This window comes from Zalophus californianus, chromosome X (genome assembly GCF_009762305.2).
Source record: "Zalophus californianus isolate mZalCal1 chromosome X, mZalCal1.pri.v2, whole genome shotgun sequence".
NCBI lineage: Eukaryota > Metazoa > Chordata > Mammalia > Carnivora > Otariidae > Zalophus > Zalophus californianus.
Window position 1 is genome coordinate 127,839,426 of NC_045612.1, and position 24,528 is coordinate 127,863,953.

Below are 24,528 nucleotides of genomic sequence, written 5' to 3' on the forward strand. Positions count from 1 at the left end.
CACATGGACCCAGACGGCTCCCCGTGCATGCAGGTGCATCGCCCTCCTGCAGAGAGATCTGAGCGGGACCTGAAACCCTCATACAGAAGCACCTTCATGAGACGGGCAGACTGGGAAGGCGAAGCCCATCATGAACTTTCCCTCTTAGGGGCCAGGCATTTTTACGGTTGGCTGATCGTGGCCATCACAGCCCTGAAGACAAAGCTGTTTGTTCACGGTGCCGAGCATCGCAGAAAGAAGGCGCACGTGCACCCTGCTTGTCCACATGACGCATGTGCCCTTTGGCAAGGTTTCGGGGAGGAGGTCTCACCTCTTCTGGAAAACATCGCGCACGACCAAACAGAGGAGAAACCTCGCCTACATGACACAAAGCCTCATGCATTACAGCCTGGAGCCCGAGACTACAGAGGGCTCTGTCCCAACCGGCCCCCGCTTTTGTTTAGGTATGAAAAACTCTCGGCAGGGGGTTCCATTCCAGTGATAGCAAGAACGTCCATAAAAGCTTTTTGTATGCCTGTGTACGTGGGCATAAACCTGTATCTATATACACAGGTATATATACATACATATGCACAAATAAAACTATACATAGATATGTATAAAAGTACACGTACATATAAAAGTAGACAAATATAAAGATATGAACACACATATGTAGATAAATGTATATAAAGATATATATACTCAAAATATATGCATACATTTTTAAAGCTGTCTGTATGTACATATATAAACATATATCTACACATATAAACATGTATCTACACATATATAAAGGTATATGCATATGCAATATTATAGAAGTAGATATATGAACATGCAAATATAGAAATATGTACATATTCAGAGGTGTGCATGCATATAAATATAAATATAAAGACATGAATATGTACATACATATATAAGGCATATATAACTAAGTAAAGATATATAGACATACATATATAGGTGTTTATATAAATATATATAAAGAGATTCATACATGAATATAAAGATATATAAATATGTACATCCATATATAAGGGATATACAGCTAAGTGAAGATATAGAGAGAGAATATATATAAAGTACATATAGCATATAAGGTGTTTATATAAATATATATAAAATATATTTTTATGTATATATAAATATATATAAGGGATATATGCATACGTAAAGATATATAGAGACATATGCATATAAAGATGTTTATATAAATGTATATAAAGGGATATATAGCTAAGTAAAGATGTACAGAGACAGGCGTACATCCAGGTGCATGTGTAAAGGTCTGTACAGGGATCCGTACACGAATATAAAGGTATATAAATACGTGCACCCATACATGAGGGATCTATGCCTAAGTAAAGATGTACAGAGACAGGCGTACGTCCAGGTGCATGTGTAAAGGTCTGTACAGGGATCCGTACACGAATATAAAGATATATAAATACGTGCACCCATACATGAGGGATCTATGCCTAAGTAAAGATGTACAGAGACGGGCGTACGTCCAGGTGCATGTGTAAAGGTCTGTACAGGGATCCGTACACGAGCATAGAGACACAGAGAGAGCTGGATGCCTCTAAAGGCAAGCACACATCACGCCTTGCAGGATACCTCCATGCACAGAAGTGTCCGGAAAAAGGCAAGGCCCAGGTGTGTGCCGAGCTCTAAAGGAACGCGCACACACGGGTACACACACACACGTGCGCGTGTTTACACAGACACAAGCACCACTTGTCAGTGCAATCTGCCCTGTGGCTAGTGTTGCCCACGACACAAACCTCCAGAGGGGACAGGTGCACGGAGTACGCCCTCCGATGAGGCATAGGACACGTGGGACACGGATGCCCTGTGCAGCGCATCTTCTGCTCGGGGCCGATTCTGCACCCAGACCTCCCCAACACCTCCCCAGTCAAGAGAGAGAAGCCGCGGGCATACCTGCGGGCGGCTTGGGTCTGGGCGGGTAGCGGCCGTCGTCCCAGTCCGTGTTGCCAAAGTAACCTGTGGGGTGCACAGAACATCCCTGAGACCCTGTACAGACAGTGCTCTGTAAACCCCAGCCCGCATGACAGATGCATGGGCAGCTTATGGAGAGTGGGGCAGACCATTTGCAGGACACCGGGACAATGGGACCAAACTGCAGGTGTTCCCAGTGCCGTCCAGGTGGGACACCATTCTTCCTGTGGGGAGAAGGCATGGGGGACCTGGCAGCCTGGGAAGGGCAAGTACTTGGACGGGCCCCTTATGATCTGAGAGTTGAAGGGAGGTGTGGAATGCAGAGTAAGACAGTGATCTATCATGTCTCAGACCCCCAGGCCCCAGGACCTTTGCACATGCCCTCTGCACCGAATGCAGGCTTCTCTTCCTGCCTCAGCCCCTGGGCTAAGACCATCTCCACCCTGGGTGGGACTCCACAGCTCCCACTGTCCCATCCAACCCCGTCCGCTTGGTGACTGCCACACCCCCACGCCGAGAACCAAGGACCAGCCTCGGCACAGAGCATGTGCTCACGTAAACACTATGGAACCGCCTCTGAATACTGAAACCGTGGAATTTCCAAACATACCTGAGCTGACGTGAAAGGAGGTGCTTCTGAAAAGCCCTTAAAGATGGGCGCTGGTTGCCGAGGACACCAAGCCCCCCTGTGACGAGCGGGTCCTAAATTGCAATCCCGTGGCCCTGACCTCTGGGGATGGGGAAGATGCCAGAGGTTGAATTAATCCCCAGTGACCCACGATTTAATCAATCGTGCTTCCGTGATTGAAGCCCGCCAAAAACCCAAAAGGACGGGGTTCGGCGAGAGTTGTGGTTGCGGAACGCATCCACATGCCGCATGGGGGATGCACCGCCCCTCCCCGGGGACACAAGTCCTGCCCTCGGGACCCCTGCAGATCTCACCTCATGCACCTGTTCCCCCGAGAGCTCGTGCATATCCTTTATCACACCCGGTAGGGTAAACTAGCACCCGTGTTTTCCCCGAGTCCCGTCAACCACTCTAGCAAATTAACGGAGCCCTGGGAACCGCCGACCTATAGCCAGACGTTCAGAAGCTCAGAGGACAACCTGCATTTGCAACTCTTGTCTCAACTGGGGGCGGTGCCCTGGGACTGAGCCCTTACCCTGCGGGATCCGGGGCTATTTTCGGGCACAGTGTATCAGAAGCGAGTTAACGGCTTGGTGGTGTTAGCAAACACACACGTCGGATACACCATGCAGCCTCCCGCATGTTCCCCTGTGGGACACTGGCATTGGGTGATGCGTGCTCACCAGAATTTCCCTGCCCTCTTTTGAATAAGCTTGCTTACGCCCTGAGCCGGTTTTGCATTTTTTTAAATCAAAATACCGTGAAATTTAATGTGCACTTGGGTCCCCAAAGCTCAGTTTGGGGTTCAGTGATTGCCTTTGTTAACATTCTCCGAGGCACCAACTGCCCTGACCCTTTTCTGGGGATGCTGACATATGAAGTCTGGCGAGGGGCCCTGAGCTGCCCACTGGGGCCAATGGGGGAACGTCAGTGTTTGCAATCAGAATAAACCTCGGGGCCTTTAGAGGCGGCGGGGGGCAGCCTATCTGCAGAACCCGGCTGCAGGATGTGAGTCGTACTGGGGTGTCGGGGTGCAAAGGGGGTGCCAGGAGGCAGGAACAGCACCCATGGCCAACGATCGCCGTCCGCAGATAGGAAACTGAGTATTTTGTCATTGCACTGGCCACAAGCCACAGCCTGCCCACCTCCCAGGTGTCTCCTGCACCCACGGGGAGGCGGGTCCCGGCACAGACCCCACAGCCCTCACGTTTGAGCTAGGCGGTTGCTAATGCCACGCAGATGCATGCAGACGACTTGAGCATTGGAAGATGTGCATCCAATGGAAAACCCCACAAAAGGTGTCCACCTGCTTGGAAAACCCACAGAAGGTATCCACTTGCTTGGAAAACCCACAGAAGGTATCCACCTGCTTGGGAAACCCTACAGAAGGCATCCACTTGCTTGGAAAAGCCACAGAAGGCATCCACTTGCTTGGAAAACCCTACAGAAGGCGTCCACCTGCTCGCTGCTCCCAGATGCCTGAAGCCTGCATGCTTTCTCCCCAAGAGCCGAGACATGGCTCCAGAGATGCATGTTTAGGGACTTAGGATGCCCTAAGCATCTGTGGGCAAAATCTGTCTGCACAACCCGCCAATCTCCCCAAACACCTTTCTCTCCCTGTGGAGTTCCAATGCCCCCTGCCCTCCCAGGGTGTGTGTATAGGACTGAGCTATTGGGGACCCAGATGACATCCAAGGGGAACTTCTCAGGGTTTGCAGGACTGTCCGTAGTCAGCCTGCACCTCTTTCCCCTTCCCCATATTTATGATTTGGTCTCTGTCCTGTCTCTGAGAAACTCCCATGGAGATGCATGGCTGTCCGACGCGGGGTCTGATAAAACTGCGAAATGCAAAATCAGGCAGTGACCTGTCCAATTTCTCTCCACAAAAATCGCTCCATCAGGGACACCCCCCCAGAGCTGTGGGGACCCCTGGGAAAGCAGTTTCCGGAAACCTGTCCTGCCATCCAGGAAGGGGCAGCCGCCCAAGACATGGCGGCATCTTCAAGAGGCTGTCTCGAGACTCTGGAGAGCTCATGAGAGAGCTCGTGATTTCTCATCAATTTTGCTTCAAGTGGGATCTCCAGAAACATCTGTGAGCCGTGACCAGCGTCCGTCATGACCCCTCATTAACATCTTGGAGGACCCTGGATGCCACGACCAGGAATTTGGGGAGGGCATGGGGTCTGTGTAGAGCATTCCAGCAAACGGAGTTGAGGACGTGTGCACCCTGATGGAGGGATTTTAGGGTGGATCCTCCATCCCCAACATTGGAGTGCACTCCTTATAAAACAGCCTCTGGACATTCGAAAACCATTGCCATTTCACCATTGAGGACGGAATTTCGAGAGCGTCGATGTGGGCGGTGCATCCATCCCCAACGCTTCCGAATCCCGTCTTAATGCGCTTACCTCCACCGCCGTCAGAACCGCCAGGCTGCGGGCGAGGGGGTGGCCTCGGCCTTGGGTAGATACCTGCCGGAAAAGAGCAAGGGGATTTTAGGAATGCTTCTGCAAGCCCTTGGCTTAGCCCAGCCTCACATGGCTCTACCTGGTCTTAGGGTTTAGGTTTTTGGTGCTGTTGTATTGCTAAGGACTTTATTGACAATGTTTCCTTTTATTTTATTAAGAAATCTATGGGAACTGGGTCTGCCAGGTTTTTAAAAACAAGGAGACATGGAGGGTGAATGACTTGCCATGCACAAGTGCACACAGGTGGGCGTTTTTGAACAGGACATAATTTGGAACCCTACAAACAAGCGGGAAAGGAACTTGTCCTCAACCTAATTAAAAATCCATCACAAGAACGTACAATACCCTCTGATCACGCAGTATTTTCCAGCGCTCAGAGCAAGGGGAAACAAAATGAGTGACGTCAGTTCAACCTTCTGGCCTCCCCTGCTTAGGAGCATGACTCCTGCATGAGTTTCCTGCAGAGCAAACTGCTCCTTATTTCAAAAGCAGCCTGATGACCACCCCACCCCCATAAAGACAAGGCAGGCTTCATGAAACCAGGTTGGAAAGGAGCCCGAAGGCTGAAAATTCTTACTTCCACTGTCGTCTGGCATTCCAGGTTGGGGGTGGTACGGTGGTTTTGGTTTTGGGTAGATATCTGCGGGGAAAACGACATAGCGTTTTTAGCGGAGAGAAATAGCCTTGTGTTACGAGCAGCCTATAAAACAAGGACATCTGCGCGGCTATAGATTTTCTATCTTATTCACATTTGTTGTTCACGGTGTTACAGATGACTATCGACCCGCTGGACATGACCGAGTCTAGAGACATAAAATCTCAAAACTGCAACTTCAAGAAAAAATCCACACATGGGTGCACATGTGCGCGCACACACACACACACACACACACACACACACACACACACTGTTCCTAGAAGCTAGCTCTCCTGGCAAGAGGGTGCTAGAGCTCCAGGATGCTGACAGGTGCAGGCTTAATAAAAAGGTTCAGCTTGCAACTTAAAAAAAAAAAAAAAGGCAGAGAAATTCTCCCGGTGCATTTGTAAATTGATGTCAACATTTTCTTACTAAACATATTCTTCTCCTGGTTGTTGGTTATCTCTCTCTCTCTTTCTTTTATTTTAACTCTATTATTTACTTATATATAATATATCATATGATATAATATCAAATAACATCATATCAAACATCATACAATATGATACATATTTTATGTGCTATTATATAACATATATTAAATGTTATTATGTTATATAAATATACTATTTATTATATGTATAATTTAATAATGTACTACATATAATATATATTGTGTGTTATATATATTACACGATACATAATCATAAACCATATAATATAAATATATCATTTATTTTATATATAGTGTATATGCTACAAAATATATGATATATATTATATATAATTACATATTAGTTTATTATATTATATAAATATATTATTTGCTTTACATGTGTAGTATATATGTCATATTATATATGCTATCTAATATATATGATTATATATTGTCTTTTATTATATGGTATATAACTATGTTATTTATTTCATATATAATTTAAGAATGTATATTACATGTGAGCCTACCTATGGGCTATATAATTATATACTATATTAGAATACATATATTCTATAAATCATACCTGTATTACTGAGGTATAATTGACATATGAGATTATATTAGTTTCAGGTGTACAACGTGATGACTAGGTATTTCTCCACATTTCAGAATCCACCTATCACTATACATACCAGCTACAACATATTCTTTTCTTCTTGTGGGGAGTTTTCAGATCTACTCTCTGAGCAGACTTCCAACACACAATTCGGCATTATTAACCGTGCCACGCGTGTTGGCGAGCCGTCTTCACTGTGATGCACGTGGACACCGTGCGTTGATACCCTTGATTCTGTGACCCGTCTCCCACAACCACCCCACTGATGGACACTTAGGTGTTATTTTGTATCTCAACTAAGAGGATTCTTTTTACCCAGAGCTCATAAGATGCGTCCCTCTATTCTTCCAACACTTGTAAAGTGTTCCTTTGCATATTTAGGCTTGTAATCCACTTTATTTTTAAGTATTGCATGAGGTAGAGAGTGAATTAGCTATTATCCAGAAGAACAGCCACTCACCTCAGCCCTGCTTACAGGACGTTCTCCCTTCCCACTGTTTTCTGGCTCTGACCTCTCTCAGGTACCAAGACACCCTAGCCCTGGTCACACCTCAGACTTCCACCCTCCCTGGGTTCTGTGTCTGGGCTTCCTTGTCGAGACCCCTGGTCAGAAATGTGCCCATCCCTGCAGAAGTAACAGACTGTCCTCATTCTTAAATCATCCTGTGCTACACGAGTATCTACCTCTGAGCTAGAAAGTGCACACATAATAAAAACTAAAGAGTATATTGCACGGTGAGATATCACCTCACACCTGTTGACTATTACAAAAAAGACAAGAAACAACAGATGTTGGCGAGGATGTGGAGAAAGGGGAGAACTCTTGCACTGTTGGTGGGAATGCAAGCTGGTGCAGCCACTGTGGACAAGAGTTTGGAGTTTCTTTAAAATATTAAAAGTAGAACTACCCTGTGTTCCAGTAATTCCACTAACTGGATGTTTATCTAAAGAAAACAAAATTACTCTCTTGAAAAGGTATCTGCACCCCCATGTTCACTGAATCATTATTCACAATAGCCAACAGATGGAAGCACAGAGAATGTAATATATGTGTTACAATGTAATGTATAGATAGATAGATAGATAGATTGTATCTACATGTAATATGTATAAAAGAGAACGTAATATATATTTTGCAATGTAATGTATGTATCACAATATATACAAATATAGATATGTTGTGTCTATATGTAATATGTATATTATAATGTAATATATATTATAATATATACAGATATAGATATATTTATATGTAATATGTATATTGCAATGTAATATATACATTGCAATATATACAGATAGAGATATATTGTATCTATATGTAATATGTGTATTGCAATGTATTGTATATATTACATTGTATCTATATGTAATACGTATATTGCAATGTATATATTATAATAAATACAGATATAGATATATTGTATCTCTGTGTAATATGTATATTGCAATGTTATGTATATATTGCAATACAGAGAGAGATATATTGTATCTATATGTAATATAGATATTGCAATGTAATGTATACATTGCAATATATTCAGATATAGATATAATGGAATATTACTGAGCCATGAAAAAGAAGAAAATCCTGCCATTTGTGACAATATGGCTAGAACTTGAGGGCATTATGCTAAGTGAAATAAGCCAGACAAGCAAGACAAAGGCCACCCATCTCACTATATGTGGAATCTTAAAAAAAAACAAATATAAAGCAACGGCCAGGTCATACACACAGAGAACAGAGTGGTGGTTGCAGAGATGGGAGGTCAGGGAGGCCAAAATTGCTGAAGCTGGTCAAAAGGAAATCATGAAAAAATACGTCGCTTAGGTGCACACATCCAGCAGAAATCAAAATGAAGCAAAGCGAGGGAGCTCACCTATACAAAATTCAGTGTCATGTTTAACTCTGATGGGGAGACGGGGAGATAGGAAGGGAGTTCGCAGGTAGATGTAGCCTATTGCCAAGTACCAGTTCCTGAATTCTTCATGAAATTACTTAAAATACAATAAGACTCTCCTTGGACAAAGACAAAGGCACATAAAACAAGGATCACGATTCATTGAAATTTTGTGCAGGTTTTAGGTTTTTGGCGTTGTTGCATCGCTAAGAACTTTATTGACAATGTTTCCTTTTATTTTATTTTACTTTATTTTATTTTATTAAAAAATTTATGGGAACTGGGTCTGCCAGGTTTTTGAAGCCAAGGAAACACAGAGGGGAAATGACTTGCCATGCACAGTGCATACAGGTGGGCATTTTTGAACAGGACATAATTTGGAACCCTACAAACTTGTCCTCAGCCTAATTAAAAATCCATCACAAGAATGTACAATACCTCTGATCACACGGTATTTTCCAGCACTCAGAGCAAGGGGAAATGAAATGAACAATGTCGGTTCAACCTTCTGGCCTCCCCTGCTGAGGAGTGTGACTCAGTTTCCTGCACAGCAAGCTGCTCCTTATTTCAAAAGCACCCTGATGACCACCGCCCCCCCCCAATAAAGACAAGGTGGGCTTCACAAAACCAGGTTTGAAAGGATCCCAAAGGCTGAAAATTCTTACTTCCACTGTCGTCTGGCATTCCAGGTTGGGGGTGGTACGGTGGTTTTGGTTTTGGGTAGATATCTGCGGGGAAAACGACATAGCGTTTTTAGCGGAGAGAAATAGCCTTGTGTTACGAGCAGCCTATAAAACAAGGACATCTGCGCGGCTATAGATTTTCTATCTTATTCACATTTGTTGTTCACGGTGTTACAGATGACTATCGACCCGCTGGACATGACTGAGTCTACAGACATAAAATCTCAAAACTGCAACTTAAAGAAAAAAAACCACACATGGGTGCACATGCGCGCGCGCACACACACACACACACACACACACACACACACACACACACACTGTTCCTAGAAGCTAACTTTCGTGGCAAGAGGATGCTAGAGCTCCAGGTTGCTAGCAGGTGCAGGCTTAATGATAAGGTTCAGCGTGCAACTTAAAAAAAAAGGCAGACAAATTCTCCCGGTGTATTTTTAAATTGATGTCAATGCTTTCTTAGTAAACATATTCTTCTCTTGGTTGTTGGTTATCTCTCTCTCTCTTTCTTTTATTTTAAATGCATTATTTATTTATATACTATATATCATATTATGATATATGCTATATTATATCTTATATATAACTATATGTTAAATGTTATGTTATTTAAATATATTAAATATTTATATTATTTTTATATATATTTTAATAATATATGGTACATATAATATATACTATGTGTGTGTCATAAATGTAGTATATCATATATAATTATATACTATATAATATAAATATATTATTTATTTTATATATAGTATATATGCTACATAATATATATTGTCTGTAATTACAGATTACATTTTATTAAATTATATATATTATTTACTTTACATGTATATCACATATGCTATAATGTATATAATTATAGTCTATTTCATTATATGGTATATAAATATATTATTTATTTTACATGTAATTTACTTTTTTATGTTTTAAAAGATTTTCTCTATTTTAGAGAGAGAGAGTGGACAGAGGAGAAGCAGAGGGGGAGTGGGAAGAAGGGAGAAAGAATCTCAAGCAGACTCTGCTAAGTGTGGAGCCAGATGCTGGGCTCGATCTCAGGACCCTGAGATCATGACCTGAGCTGAAACCAAGAGTCAGACACTTAACTGACTAAGCCACCCAGGTGCCCCTTATATGTAATTTAATAATGTATGTACTGTATATAATATATAGCATGTGTGCTCTATTTGTGCTATATAATATATATAATTAGACATTGTATTTTATTGTATGGTATATAAATATATTATTTATTTTATATATAATTTAAGAATGTATATTGCATGTGACCCACCTATGTGCTATGTAATTGTATATCATAACACGTATGTCGTATATGTCATGTCTCTATTACTGAGGTGTCATTGACATATAAGGTTATATTAGTTTCAGGCTTACAACATGACGATTGGGTATTTCTGCACAGGTCAGAATCTAGTTAACACCCATCACCATAGCTACCAGCTACCACACATTTTTTTTTTCTTGTGGGGAGAACTTTCCAGATCTACTCCCCGAGCAGCCTTCCAGCACGCAATTCGTCATTATTGACCGTGCCGCTCCTGTTGGCGAGCTGTCCTCATTGTGATGCACGTGGACGCCCTGCGTTCATACTCACCTGAGCCTGGCTTCTTGGTGGGTTCTGTGCACAAAGAGAAAAAAACAAATCCAGTCAGCATCGAAGATTTGTGCACAGCTCACAGAAAGAACCGTTAACACCCTTATAAAAAGGGAAAATTTCAAGGCACTGAATATGACGTGTTTTGAACACAAATCTCATTGTGTATTGTTGGTGGGGGAGGAAAAGAAAGCAAACACGCTTAGAATCCATACCTACCTGTCCTCCCCGGGAGCTGTGCAGGGTTGGGATGGTGGGAGGAAATTTAGTGAGGTGGTCCGCCCGGCTCATGAGCACATAAGTTAGAACAAAGGCTTTCTGGCGGCGAGGGAGAGATACTTTGCACAAAGGCCGACTTAGCCAAGAGCATCCAGGGCCGGCGGGCACGTATGTGGTGCCTCGTGCATCAGGAAGGCAGCCACGTGTCATCTCTCTCTTTCATGTATGTTTATTCAGTCAACAAACACTGCCTGAGTGCCCACGGGTACTGGGGACTGTGTAATGGGGGTGCACACAGCCCCCCAGGTGATTGCACAACCGTGAGGCCAGCATTCGAGGTTGTGGACATTGGCTGAGCGGTGCCTGGGGTGCAAAGCACAGTGTGGGTGAGCATGTGTGTGGGGTCTGGGGGAGCAGACGGAGAGCAAGAGGAGCTCAGCGGAGGGCATGTGGGGTCTGGGGGAGCAGACGGAGAGCAAGAGGAGCTCAGCGGAGGGCGTGTGGGGTCTGGGGGAGCAGACGGAGAGCAAGAGGAGCTCAGCGGAGGGAGGACGGATCGGACGGCCTTGGTGCACGATGGCCGGACTCCTTCTGAGCAGACGAGACCACGTGCTTCAGACGAGACCACGTGTCCTCCAAGCAGACCAGACCACGTGCTTGAACTCCCTTCCTGCAGTTAGCATCACGTGTGCTCACGGTCTAACCACGCGGTGGCAGGTGCCAGTGCTCCCTCCTTTCCGGGGCTGAGTCAGATTCCTTCCGTGCACGGACCATCTGCCCCGGGGCTACCGTGCCCTCCAAGCTGTGCACACCGGGGACAGTGAAGCCTGAGGACCCCACTGCAGCTTGACGGGGGAAACAGAGTCTCCACCTTGGCGTGCGTCCACCATTAGCTTCTCCCACTATGCGGACCGTCACCCCCTATCTGCTCCATGGTGGTTCAGATCAGCGAAAACCTCCGTGCATGGGGAAAATCCCCATGGGGGTGGGTGGTTTTGCATCAGGCAGTCTCTGTCCTTTGTAAGGTAGGGGTCTGTGTGCCCAGCCCGTCCTTGTTGTTACCACCCCTTGTCTACCTGCGCTGAGGGACCGAGGGATGTTGCCGGAGCCAGAACCCGCTGATGATGGTTCTCAGAGCAGACAAGCCTTTGTCTTTCTTTTAAAAGAAGACCCCCCTCCCCATCCCACCGTGTGTGTGTGCCACCCATCCAGGTGTGGACACTGCGTGCCTCCCAGCTGGACCCGATTCCGGACCCTCCTGCATGGTCCAGGAGCTGAATATTCAGCTTTCTGGCAGCAAGCACGTCCAGCTGGGCTCAAAAATGCTAAAGACAGGGCATGGGGGGCTCTCCAACCCCACGCCCCCTTTCCGGGGAAAGCAAGCAGCCCCGTTCCCGGAGGTGGATGGAGAACCTGCTGGGAGGGAGATGCCGCAGACCCCCAGAGCAGTTGCCAAGCTGCGGCAAAAGCAACCCCCGCCCGCCCCCCGGAATACAGTCACTCACCGGGGTCATCGAGAGCGTCGGCCAAGTCGAAGTCACGCTGACCTGTGGGGAGCACAGAGGGTGTAAGTGGACCGGACGGGAGACGTCAGGGGTCCTGGCTCTTGGCTGCAGGCTGCTCCCCTCCGCCCCATCTGCCCGCGCTCAGCCAGACAGGGGCCTCGGCGCAAAGGCCAGCCCACTGCGAGAGCTCCGCGGAGGGTCGCAGTGTCTCGACCTCCCCCCAGTGTGTTTGTCAGATGAGTATCTCATCTTTCCAAGCAGCTGGGTGCCCCTCACCCAAGACACATCTTACAGCAGATTATTACGGCGTTGCAGCCTCCAGGGAGGAAAGAATCCTTCTAGCTCCCTCCCGAGCAGAACACGGGTATGTGTCCGAAACGCCGAGCATCCGTGCGTTCTGCAAACACCGCTGGTTGTTGGGCGTGTGCCAGTGAACCCCCCAAGCCCTGCTTCCTAGCTCTTTCAGGGGAGACAGGTGCATGAGCACCCCCAAAAGGGAGGGACAGGTTGCCTTGGGGACCAGAAAAACGAGGCAGCGGGCAATTGCTCTTCTTGTGTGAGCACACCTGGAGGTCTTCCCAGAGGAGGGGATGTGTGAGCTGTTTCTAGGGTGCCCGTTTTCTCACGACAACGAAACACCCCAATTATCAGACAGCAGCACTTCCGAGACAAGAGAAGTTCCCTCACGTCAAGGGACAGAAACTCATATTTTTAAAATCGGGCCGAGGGGTGGCCACGGCCCGAGGCTCACACCAGGACTAGCAAGGTGCACCCCGCTTGTCCCTCTGCTCCCGAAGCTACGGTTTGGGATGCGATCCTGCCCGACTGACCGCAACAAGGACTCAAAACCAACTGTTTTTCTCACTGAACCCGGAGCCCAAACCTCCCCCTGCCGATTGAGCCAGGGAAGTGTTACTTTCGCTTTGCAAACCGGGGCCTGACAACAAAGGCTTCTCTCACCTCTGACTGAGTCCTTGCGCTGTAGGAATTTGGGGAGACGGTCCCCAGGAGCCAGTTCCCACCCCTGTTTCTAACTTAGAGAACGCCCCCCCGGGGGGGAAATGCATATGCAGAATTTGGGGTATTTTTCTTTCTACGGGTGGGTGTGCGATGCAGGCCCGGCCACACGCCACCCCCTCGCTCTCCAGGACCTTCCCCAGAAGGCTTTGCACAACACTCCGAACCAGGCCCTCCTCCCCGAGCTCACAAATTTCTGCGGCTTTCTGGCAAAGAAATCTGGAATCCTGGCAGGAGCCCAGACGTATTTCTGCTTTTTTGCTGGCTCAACTCGGAGAAGCTCTGGGTGGATCAACGTGCATGGGGGGCACGGGGAGTGTGGGCTCTCCAGCTCTGGGGACGGGGAGCCCCCCGGGGCTGACGACTCGGATGCTCTCCAATCCCAGGGTGCTGATGCTTGGCACCACCTCCTGCATTCACCAAAACTCTCGGAATTTCTCCATCTGAAATGCTTCAGCTGGAGACCCTTATCCGTGTGTATTTTCTCTAAAAAATACCCAAAATCTTTTAAATGAGCTGAGGATGGCCCTGGGCCACCCCCAGGTTCCTCTCCTGCCCATCAAGACTCTCCTTCCCGCACAAATTTGCCCCTCTCGCTGTTCCCAAAATTGCAAGAGCGACGTCAGAGGACGTTTCCGATTCTGGCCCATTTGAATCCCCTTTTGGGGGTGACAACTTTTTTTTTTTTTTCCAAACAGGTTCGCTGAGATCGAATTCGCCCTGCGGACGATTCGCCCATTTAACGCGCACACTTGGGCGGCATGGAGCACGTTCCCCGGGTCATGCAAAGACCACCTGTCTCTATTTCCAGAACATTCCACTGCCTGCAAAGGAGTCCCACCAGCAGCCCGTCTCCAGCCCCCTTCAGCAGACCCCGGTGACCACAGACCAGGAGCCGGTTTCCTGGGAGGCTTTATGGGCAGAGTCAGAATTCACACTGGACCCTCGGGCAGCCTCTGCCGGAGCTCCACGCCCTTGGGAAGGAGTCTGGGCGTCGGGAACCAGGTGACCCCTGGACGCTGGGTGGCCTCCGCGTGCAGCAAGCTTTGCTCGGCAAGCCCAAGCCTCTGAGGGTGGGGGACCCCTACCCTAGGCTGGTGTGCAGTGAGCAGCAAGCCCCGCGGTCCACCCTGAAGGCCCCGGGGGACGTGCCCCCTTCCAGAGCCAATCACACTGAGCGGCTTCCGACTGTGGAGGCGTGGCTATGTCCCTGGGGGGCAGGGGGGGCCCCGTCTGCCCCGCCAGGGTCTGCTCTGCTCCAGTCTCTGACTGCTACTCGTGCAGGAACAGCCTGGGCTCCATCTGCCGCCCCAGGGGCTCTCTCTGGCCATCCTCGTCCAGGGCGGACGCACAACACTCCGCCTCAGGCTGGCTTCTCAGACACCCCCTTGCGGGACGGCTGGAGGCGCACAGGCTGGGGGCGCACACCCCCTTCCGTGCAGCTCCTGTGCGCAGGACTCCGCGTCAGCCTGGCTTCTCAGACACCCCCTTGCGGGATGGCTGAGGGCGCACAGGCTGGGGGCGCACACCCCCTTCGGTGCAGCTCCCATGCACAGGCCCCCCACCCCCGCAGGTCCTGACATTCAGGAATGATCATCGCCATTCTGTGCCAGGGCCTCACCCCCCGAGTTCCAGGCACCCCCGCAATAACACCGGCCTTCAGAAAGCTGCTCCAAATGCCTCGACCACGCCCGCCGTCCCAGATAAGCAAAGGCCTCCGTGTTATCCGCCCTGCCGGCCCACACGGCTGGCCTCTTCCAAATGCCTGTGCCCAGCGGGTGGGGGCTCCACGCGCTGCATGTAGGATCCCTTTCTGCCTCCTGATCTCTGCGTGCATCAGGAACCAGGGTGCCCCCTCCCCGCCTTTGCAAACCTCCCCGGCCTCCGTGTCCCCTCCCTTGTCAGCAGTACCTTCGCCAGGATGGAAATGCTTCCTGAGCTCTGGGTGGGGGAGATGGGTCACCGCATGGGTCACCAGGCAGCCACACCTGGAAATGTGGGGTTTACCCTTCAAGGGCTGCTGTGTGAGCAGGACTTATGCATGCAGAGGGGAGGGACTCCCCGGGACCTCTTGCATCAGTTGGCGACTCTGGCCAGCATCAGGCACCCGTGTGGGGACCGTCCAGTCCTGCAAGCCAGGCGGGAAACGGCCAGGTGGAGCACCTGCGGCCAAGACACGGCAGGGGTCCCACCCGTGGCAAGGGGTCCCCGTGCATTTCAGGTCCTAGCTGGGCTGGGAGCTCACTGGGCTGACGAGGCTGCTCCTGGGCCTCAGTCTCTGGAGACACCCAGGCAGGGAGGGTGCTCACGAGCCCACTGCGCTCATCGGCATTATTTTTCCACTCGGAGCACATGACGTGGCTCGTATCCCGAGACCTGTTTCTGATCTTGTCTCCCCTTTTGCTTAGTGAGTTTGGGGACGTTTCATCAAACCCACATGTTTTGGATCCATGACCCCGGGGAGGAAGCAGCATCCTGGGTCCTGGGGTTGTGACGCTGGTGATCCTGCTGAGATCCCGGGGACGTGGGCTCACAGTGGCTCGTGCTGGTGGGTGGCTGGCGGTCAGCATTATACACAAGACCCCCCTCCCTCCACCAAAAACAAAAACAAAAAGCCATCTGGGGTCTTTGAGTAGCGCTTGGAGGAATTTTGTCATCTCCAGCGGCTGTCGTCTCCTGGACCGCCAACCCCTCGACCCCCACGAGACTCCCATCTGCTTCTTACTGCACTTTTCATGCCCCAAATTTCTCAGCTTTACTGCAGACCCTCAAGTCAACATGACACACGGCAATCTGCAAAGCAAACAGCAGGACCCTGGTTGGGATAATCATCATACCACGCCGATGTTGTCAGAGTCCCCGCCGCCCACTCATCCAGGGCCGCCATGCAAACAAGGAGCCACACACAAGCCCACGCCCGGGCTCCTCCCTGCCTCACCCCCACAACCACTGAATTACCGACTCTGATCTAAAGGAGAAAATCAGCCCCAGGCAAGCTCCCAGTACAAGAAAGTGAAAAAAAAAAAAAAGCATGAATTTAATGACTGTGGACCACACTCATCGCGTGGCCGGTCACCCACTCATGAACGTGGACAGGCTCTAACATGCTACTATTCCCACCAACCTCCTTGTATCTGCGTCCCATCCAGGCAATTATGTGTCATTTCTTCACATAGGATTTGACTGATTTCCCCGAGTGGAGGGCTAATTGAAATCAATCCTTCCGGGCCGGCTGCCGCCGAGTCCATGGCTCACGTCTATAGGATCCGTTCTTGTCCTTGAGGATCGCCCCCATGGGGGACGGCACTGGAGCAGGGACGCCCAGAGAGTAAATTGTGACTTCCTCCAGGCAAATCCTTTGACTCTGCTCCATTGTTCTTAAATATATATATAATGTACAGAAAGCACGTTTTGGGGGCTCTTCCCCAGGATAGAGAAAATTAACAGTGCGCGCAGGTGAGCCGTTTAGGTTTGCACAGACCGTGATAAGGAGCCCAAGGGTGATGCGCCCAGGTGGGTGTGGGTGCATCGCCGCCGGGCTCCATGTTCTCCCACTGGAACACCTGTGCATAAATCCGTAAGAGTCTCCAGGTGCTCGCTAGGTTTCTGTTTCCAGCAGCAGCAAGGGTTATACAAGAGGGCTGGGTTCTCATGATGCATACCTCAGCATGCACGTGCGGGGGCCATGAGGGACTCTCTCCCCAGAGGTGGCAGTGCAGACCCTCCGTGGAGATGAGCAGGTGGTCCCTTCGAGCTCCACCCCATCCTGCTTGCCCTGCAGCTGATTACAGCTGAGCCGCTCTTGCAAGGTCAACCAGTTGTCCCGGTTCCTAGTGTCCCCAGGTCTCCTTTCGATGAAAGCCCTCCACTGCGATGACACGCACGGTCCTGGGAGGGGAAGTACTTCGTCACAAAGGACTAAAGGATGGACGCTCACCATAAAAGCCAAGACACCCATCGTGGAATGTAGACCGCCCAACGAGGCGGTGTCCCAGAATGATGCGTACACGTGGACCCCCAAGGACGTGGGTGACGTGCAGCCTCTACCACGGCAGCTCTGGGTGTGCCCGAGAGGCTGCGTTTCTCTCCAGCTCCTGGGGGAGACTGAGGCTGCGGGCTGTGGACTTCACTTTGCAGGGCAGGGGCTTTGTGTTCCCTCCGGGCAGGTCCTGAAGGCTGAGAGTCTGAGATCCAGGCGGGGCCGAGGCTGGTTCCTCCTGAGGCCTCTCTCCTTGGTGTGTAGACCCCGTGTTCTCCCCGTGTCCCCACGTGGACATCCCTCTGTGCCTGTCCTCATCCTATCTTCTCAGAAGGACCCCAGTCCTATGGGATCAGGGCCCACCCTAATGACCTCATTATACCTTAATCCCCCGCTCTTTAAAGACCCCCACCTTCAAACACAACCCCATTCTGAGATCTTGGGGTTAGGGCTTCATCCTATGACTTTTGAGGGGACACAGTTCAGCCCATAACAGACTTAAACTGGCAGGAGAAGCTGAACCACCATGGAATCACCGCCGGACGCTCTGGTGGGATGGAGTGGAGGCCCTCACCCGGCCCCAGTCCTAGGAGGAAAAGGAAGGAGATTTTCGGCAGGCCACGCACCAAGTGCTGAGTCCACACCAGTGCTGTTCCTCAGCGTCAGGACTTCTGCCTCCGTGCCTCTCAGACCCTCAAGGGCATGCGGATCAGCCCACAATCTGCTTATGAGCAGATTCTGGATCAGCAGGTCTGGGCGAGTCCGAAACTACGTTTCTCCAGGGTGTTGGTGCTGCTGGCCTGGGGACCTCAGACTGCAAATTCACCATGTGAACAAGAAAGACAACCTTCCTCCCTGTTTTGTCCAGTTGACCCACCCCCCCAGGATCTGAGACGTCCTCACCCCCTCCAAGAAAATCAGAGCCAAACAAGAGCTCCAGGCTGCTTCTTCCCAGCAGAAGGAGGGAAGGCAGCTTTGCACCAGCCACGGAGGACTCTGTCCATGCAGTGTGCAGATATTCCAAGTTGATGCCACGTGGGCCACCTTCAGAGCAGCCCTGTCAGTAACCCCAGGAAACTCCAAGGGATGGTCATGGGTCTTGAGCAGAAACAGCTCTGTTCTCTTGCAAAAGGAGATCTATCACCTTTTGGGTATGACTTGCATGCACATGGGACCTTGCTGCTTCCCCAGAGACCTCTGAATACAGTGAATCTGGCCTCATATTTACACAGAGCCTTAAAAAGTCGAGAGGCTGACGGATGTCATCTGGGGTGACGACACTAGATGCTCCCCACGTGCCCTGGATAAGAGGCAGGGGCTCCCCAAATTGCCGACGCAGGAGGACCACCTGCAAAGCTGAGAAAGCATCCAGAGCGGGGCCCAGGACTCTGCATCTTGACCCCGTCCCCCAGCAATCCTGATGCCCGCTGCCCAGCAAAGTTTCCCAACTACCTCCCCCGAGTATCAGCACTTTGTCCAGATCATATTTTATTGTGATCCACAAGGATAAAAACAAAATATCGGAAGAAAACGTTTTGAAAACTCTTGAGAATTTGCTCCAGGGTCGCCCCGGAAAGCCATCTGAACACTCACAGCAGAAGGCACAACACTTTGCACGCTTTGCCCCCTTGGTTCTCCAGAATGTGGCAATTTCTACAGCAGCTGTGCTCACCAGAGACAGCCCCCTCAAGGGCGTAGCTCAAGGTCACAGGGAAAGTGGGGATACTAAAAGATTTAACAGCCCTGGCTCCATTCCAGTCCTGCAACAGAAACAAACACAGGAGTATTTTTGACGATGCAGCTGAGGGAGCCTGGGGGGCTGAGAACAGGCAGAAAGACCTTGGAACCCTCTGGAAAACCTGCAGAGTTGGCATCTCAGGCACGGGAAGTGGAAACATGAACCCAGATGGTTCATATTTTGTGTCAGTGTGGCCAGGCTTCAGTGCCCAGATGTTTGGTCAAACGCTAGTGTAGATGTCACTGTGCCAGTAAGTTATCAATGGGATTGCCATCTGCAATCACGTGCTGGGAAAGTGTATCACCCTCGGTAATGTGGGTGGGCCTCTTCTGATGTGATGAGGCCTTAAACACAATGAGTGAGGTTTCCTGGAAAAGAAGGGAGTCAGACTCAACATGGCAGGTCACATCCGAGCTGAGTTTCTAGCCTGCCCTCAAGGTTTTGGACTTGCCAGCCCCACAGTCCTGTGGGGCAATTCCTTAAGACAAATTTGAGTCTATAGATTGACGATGATGATAATGATGATGATAATGATAGAAGATAGATAGATAAATGAATGGATAGATGGGTGGGTGGGTGGATGGGTAGATGAATAGATGATAGATAGACAGATGATAGATAGATAGATAGATATGATGGATGGGTGGATAGATGGGTAGGTGGGTAGAATGATGAATGTATGGATAGATAGATAGATAAATGATGGCTGGATAGATAGATGAATGGGTGGATGGATGGATGGATGGATGGATAGATGGGTGGCTGGATGGATAGACAGAAAAGTGATGGATGGATGGATGGATGGATGGATGGATGGATGAATGGATGGATGGATGGATGAATGGATGGATGTGTGGATGGATGGATGGATGGATGGATGGATGGATGGGTGGATGGATGGATGGATGGATGGATGGATGGATGGATGGATGTGTGGATGGATGGATGGATGGATGGATGGATGGGTGGATGGATGGGTGGATGGATGGATGGATGGATGGATGGATGGATGGATGGATGGGTGGCTGGACGGATAGACAGAAAAGTGATGGATGGATGGATGGATGGGTGGATGGATGGGTGGATGGATAGATGGGTGGCTGGACGGATAGACAGAAAAGTGATGGATGGATGGATGGATGGGTGGATGGATGGATGAATGGATGGATGGATGGATGGATGGATGGATGGATGGGTGGATGGATGGATGGATGGATGGATGGATGGATGGATGGATGGGTGGATGGATGGATGGGTGGGTGGATGGATGGATGGATGGATGAGTGGGTGGATGGATGGATGGATGGATCGATAGATGGATAGATAGATAAATGATGGATGGATGGATGGATAGATGAATGGACGGATGGATTGATATATAAGTGATGGATGGGTGGACGGATAGATGGATAGATAGAAAGATGAATGGCTGGATGGGTAGATGGGTAGATGGATGGATGGATACATAAATGATGGATGGACAGATGAATAGATTGACAAATAGATGTACGTATGTACAGGTGGACAGATAATAGATGGATAATATTTAGATACATAGGTCAGACACACAGACAGATGGAGTCTCTCGTGCTAACATGAGATTTCTCAACCTGAGCACCAGCAACATTTGGGGCTGGATCACTCTCTGACGTGTGTGGCAGACATTGGGCAGCATCCTCAACCTCCACCCATTTGAGGACACCAGCCAACCCCCTCACAGTTGTGACAGCCCACCATGACTCCAGATATTGCCAAGTGTCCCCTGGGGGCAAAGTGGTCCCTAGCTGAGACAATGGAGGCTCCTACCTAGGGGATGTGCCTTCTGGCTTGGCCGTGCTGGCTGATGATGCATCACTGAATGGGGAACCCCAGAAGAGCTGTCCCCTTATGCCATGGATCGGTGAGTCCCCCCCCAAGGGTATACCGGATGGCCCGGTGCTTGCTCATCATCCCTTCAAGGGAGCCTTGACTCTGCATGGAGTCACTCTGGGTGCTTTTGAATCTACAGGTCCCGAGCCCCACCCACATACCGTATGAGCATCTCAAGGGGCAGGGCCTTTAATGCAGCTCCCTCCCAGGTGACTCGGCACACCAAGGATTGAGAACCACTGCTCTACATAGCTGGACAGGTTCGGGCCCACTGATGGGCATGGTGACAAAACAGCGTTAAATGACCCATCTGGGGCTTGGCCTTCCCACCCACAGATCAGCTAGATCAAAGGTAGTTTGGGGGCCATGAGGAGAGAGGCAGAATTAAGGGAGACTCTTGATTGGTTCTGGGGTGCAGCCAGCGTGGGCTGGAGTTCCGTGGCCCAGCATGGCCTGGCTTGTTGCCTTGGGCACGCCTCCCACCCTCCGAGTATCACCAAACCACAAGGCCCCACAGAGCTCAATGCAGCACGTGATGCAATAATATAATAATATATTGACAATAATATATATACGAGATAATATATATTTAGGGGGGAAAAACACATAAAGATAGATATAAATAGTTCCTTTTTTCTCAACAGACCCAAAACCACAAGCTGGCCTTGGCAAGTCTCATTTCTGATTCTGCTTCCCCATCGTGACCTCAGGCAACATGATGGAACCTCACCCCATGCCTCAGTTTACCCATCTATAAGGTGGCGGCAAGCACGGCACCATCATCGGGCTGCGTGAAAATCAGCTGGGAAGCTGATGTGTGCGTGGGATGCAGGAAGCGTTGCCCTCACGGAAAGAACTTGGTGCACGTGGGCCAGTGCCGGGGCCTCGCCAAGCGCACCTGCTAAACACCCAGCATCCGTTCCCCCAGATGCCCGACGAATCACGTGGCTCCTGAAGGAATTTGCCTTCCGTGTCCCTAAAGCATCAAATGGACGGCACTGTGAAGGTCTAGTTGTCCCAAGGGGGTACGCTCAACCTCCTGCTGTCCCCACACGGTGACGAGAATCAAGTCTGGGACGCGCTTTCCTGGAGCAGGGGCTGGGTCTGCAGCTGGGCATCTCTGCGTTAACACTGGGGCTCTGCCCTCCGGCTCCTGGGCGGATAAATGTGGGGACTGGTCTCTTCCTGTACACAGGAGCTCCTGAATGCATTTCGTGCTGGGTGAGATAGCCAGCTGACCCTCAACATCCCATCGGCCCCCAGACAACCAACGCCTCTTCCCAAGAACACACCTCGAACAGGATAAATGGGACGCGCCACAACAGGGACATCTGAATTCAACCCTGCCACTCCTAACCAAGAGCACTTCCCAATCCTCCAACCCACCCGGCCTTCCGTGCTTGCAAGGAGAATATTAACATGACCAGAGGGGCTGTTTTGGTCCCGTTTCTCATGAGTTCATTACAGTTCCTAAATAGCCTAAATAGCCGCCTGCCCCACCCTCCAACAAACCAAACACCACCCCCCCCCCCCCCCCCCCCGCCCCGCATCTGGGAGACAGCCCGTGAGCTCCAGCTCCAGCTTTGTGCGTAAACAATTCACATGACTTTCTTTTGCAACAAGGAAGGATGACATTTATCCAGAAGGCTGCAGAATCCAAACCCGTGTACCCGACGAAAACGGGCAGAACTAATCTTTTCCATCGGGAACAAGGAATTTAAAAGACCCCTCGCATCCCGTCGAACTTAAATCACGGGGTAGGGCGGGCTGTGTTTGAAACGCAGAGCGGAAAAGCAGAGAACTCCGCCTGCTTCCAAGCGCTGTTGGTCCGCATTGTGCACTTCCAGGTCCAGCTCCCCGGGCTCCAAGTGGCCCCCATGTCCCCTCTGCCTTCTCAGAAGGCACCGTTCCCGTCTCCTCTAATCCCCTCTGGCAACTGCTAAGTGTTTGTTCGGTAGAAGCTGCTTTGGAAGGAGTTTTGAGAAGGAGCCGGACCGCAAGCACAGCACCCACGTGGCTCTCCCTCGGGGCCAAGACGCCTCTTACCTTGAACGTGCATCAGAAAGCCCAGCACCGTGACACAGAAGAGGCCCCAGCGGCTCTCCATCCTTGGCGGCCAGCAGGAAGGAGCCTCCGTGGAGGCCCCAGCCCAGCGGCTCGTGAGATCTGGCCCTCCCGGACCCCACCCTCCGTGTGTTGACTTCCTGTCTCTCAGCTTGGAAGGAAGGGAGGTGACTTTCCAAGCGGAAAGTATGAACGAAGCTGCAATCCCTTTGCCAAAAGCTAATGAGCCCTGTGCTCAGATTCCAAACCCCACAGCCTAGAGCCCGTGAGACAAGTGCGTGCGTGCTGAAGGCCGACCCAGGCCTCCCAGAGCAGTGCTCGCCAGCCAACGCTCAGCACGGCGGGGAAATCAGGCACCACCTGGCGCCAATGGGCATCCTCCGCTTTGGGAAGCTGGGCACACCTGCTCGGCAGCTCTGCTCCCTGCAGGCGTGGGAGGCGCCATGAGATCAAAGGCTGGCCAACTCTGAGCACAGGGAGGAAGCTCCCTGCCCACAGATTTGTAGATTCTAGGCTTGCTGCTTCCCAAGAGTAGGACTTCAGATGAGTTCATGCATTCATTCCACAAACATTGTGTACGCACATCTGTTCCGAGCCAGGCCCAGGCTAGGTGCCGGGGTTGCGGTGCTGAAGAACGAATTGTTTACAAAGGGGAGGGGACATCGAAAGTTAAACCAGACGACGCAGTGTGACATTGCATAATGCAGGGATGCACACAGAGGCCCTGGGGGGGGGGCCTGGCAGGGTCTGAACTCAGCCAGGCATGGCTTCTAGAGAGAGTGGTGGCCTCTCTAGAAGGTAGATGATTTTAAAAGCTGAGTAGGAAGGACACGAGATGGCAGGGACAGAGCGTTCGGGCAGAGGAAGGTGTGGGGTAAAGGTACTCGGTAGGAAACAGGAAGCCCGGGGCCACTGTGAGGGACAACTCTAGGGGGCGCTGTGCACACCGCCAACTGTTACAGACTGAAGGTTTGTGTCCCCCCCCAAGATTCATAGATTGCAGCCCTATCCCAATGGGATGGGATTGGAGGTGGGCCCTTTGGGAGTGATCACACTGAGATCAGGTCATGATGGTGGGCACCAGGATGGGATTTGTGTCCTTATAAGAAGAGGCAGAGACACCATGTGAGGACATGAGGAGGACACAGTGTCTACAGCTCCAGGAGAGAGGCCTTAGGAGGAACC

At 50.2% G+C, this 24,528-nt stretch overlaps 1 protein-coding gene across 4 annotated transcripts in view; it reads right to left on the reverse strand.

Annotated features, from left to right (window-relative positions):
• The window catches only part of XG (Xg glycoprotein (Xg blood group)), a 33,169-nt gene extending 9,693 nt beyond the window's left edge, over positions 1 to 23,476 (reverse strand). For 2 of the 4 annotated variants that reach the window (XM_027609261.2, XM_027609259.2), the window contains exons 1-7: positions 23,326 to 23,475; positions 12,677 to 12,718; positions 10,953 to 10,976; positions 9,299 to 9,361; positions 5,618 to 5,680; positions 4,981 to 5,043; positions 1,927 to 1,989 (exon numbers count right to left, since the gene is read on the reverse strand). In XM_027609261.2, the coding sequence (XP_027465062.2) occupies positions 1,927 to 1,989; positions 4,981 to 5,043; positions 5,618 to 5,680; positions 9,299 to 9,361; positions 10,953 to 10,976; positions 12,677 to 12,718; positions 23,326 to 23,386 (379 nt within the window). In that variant the 5' untranslated portion in view covers positions 23,387 to 23,475. Of the gene's footprint in view, positions 1 to 1,926; positions 1,990 to 4,980; positions 5,044 to 5,617; positions 5,681 to 9,298; positions 9,362 to 10,952; positions 10,977 to 12,676; positions 12,719 to 23,325 lie in introns of all 4 variants that reach the window. The other 2 variants (XM_027609262.2, XM_027609263.2) reach the window with 2 other exon arrangements.
• Positions 23,477 to 24,528: the final 1,052 nt, after the last annotated feature.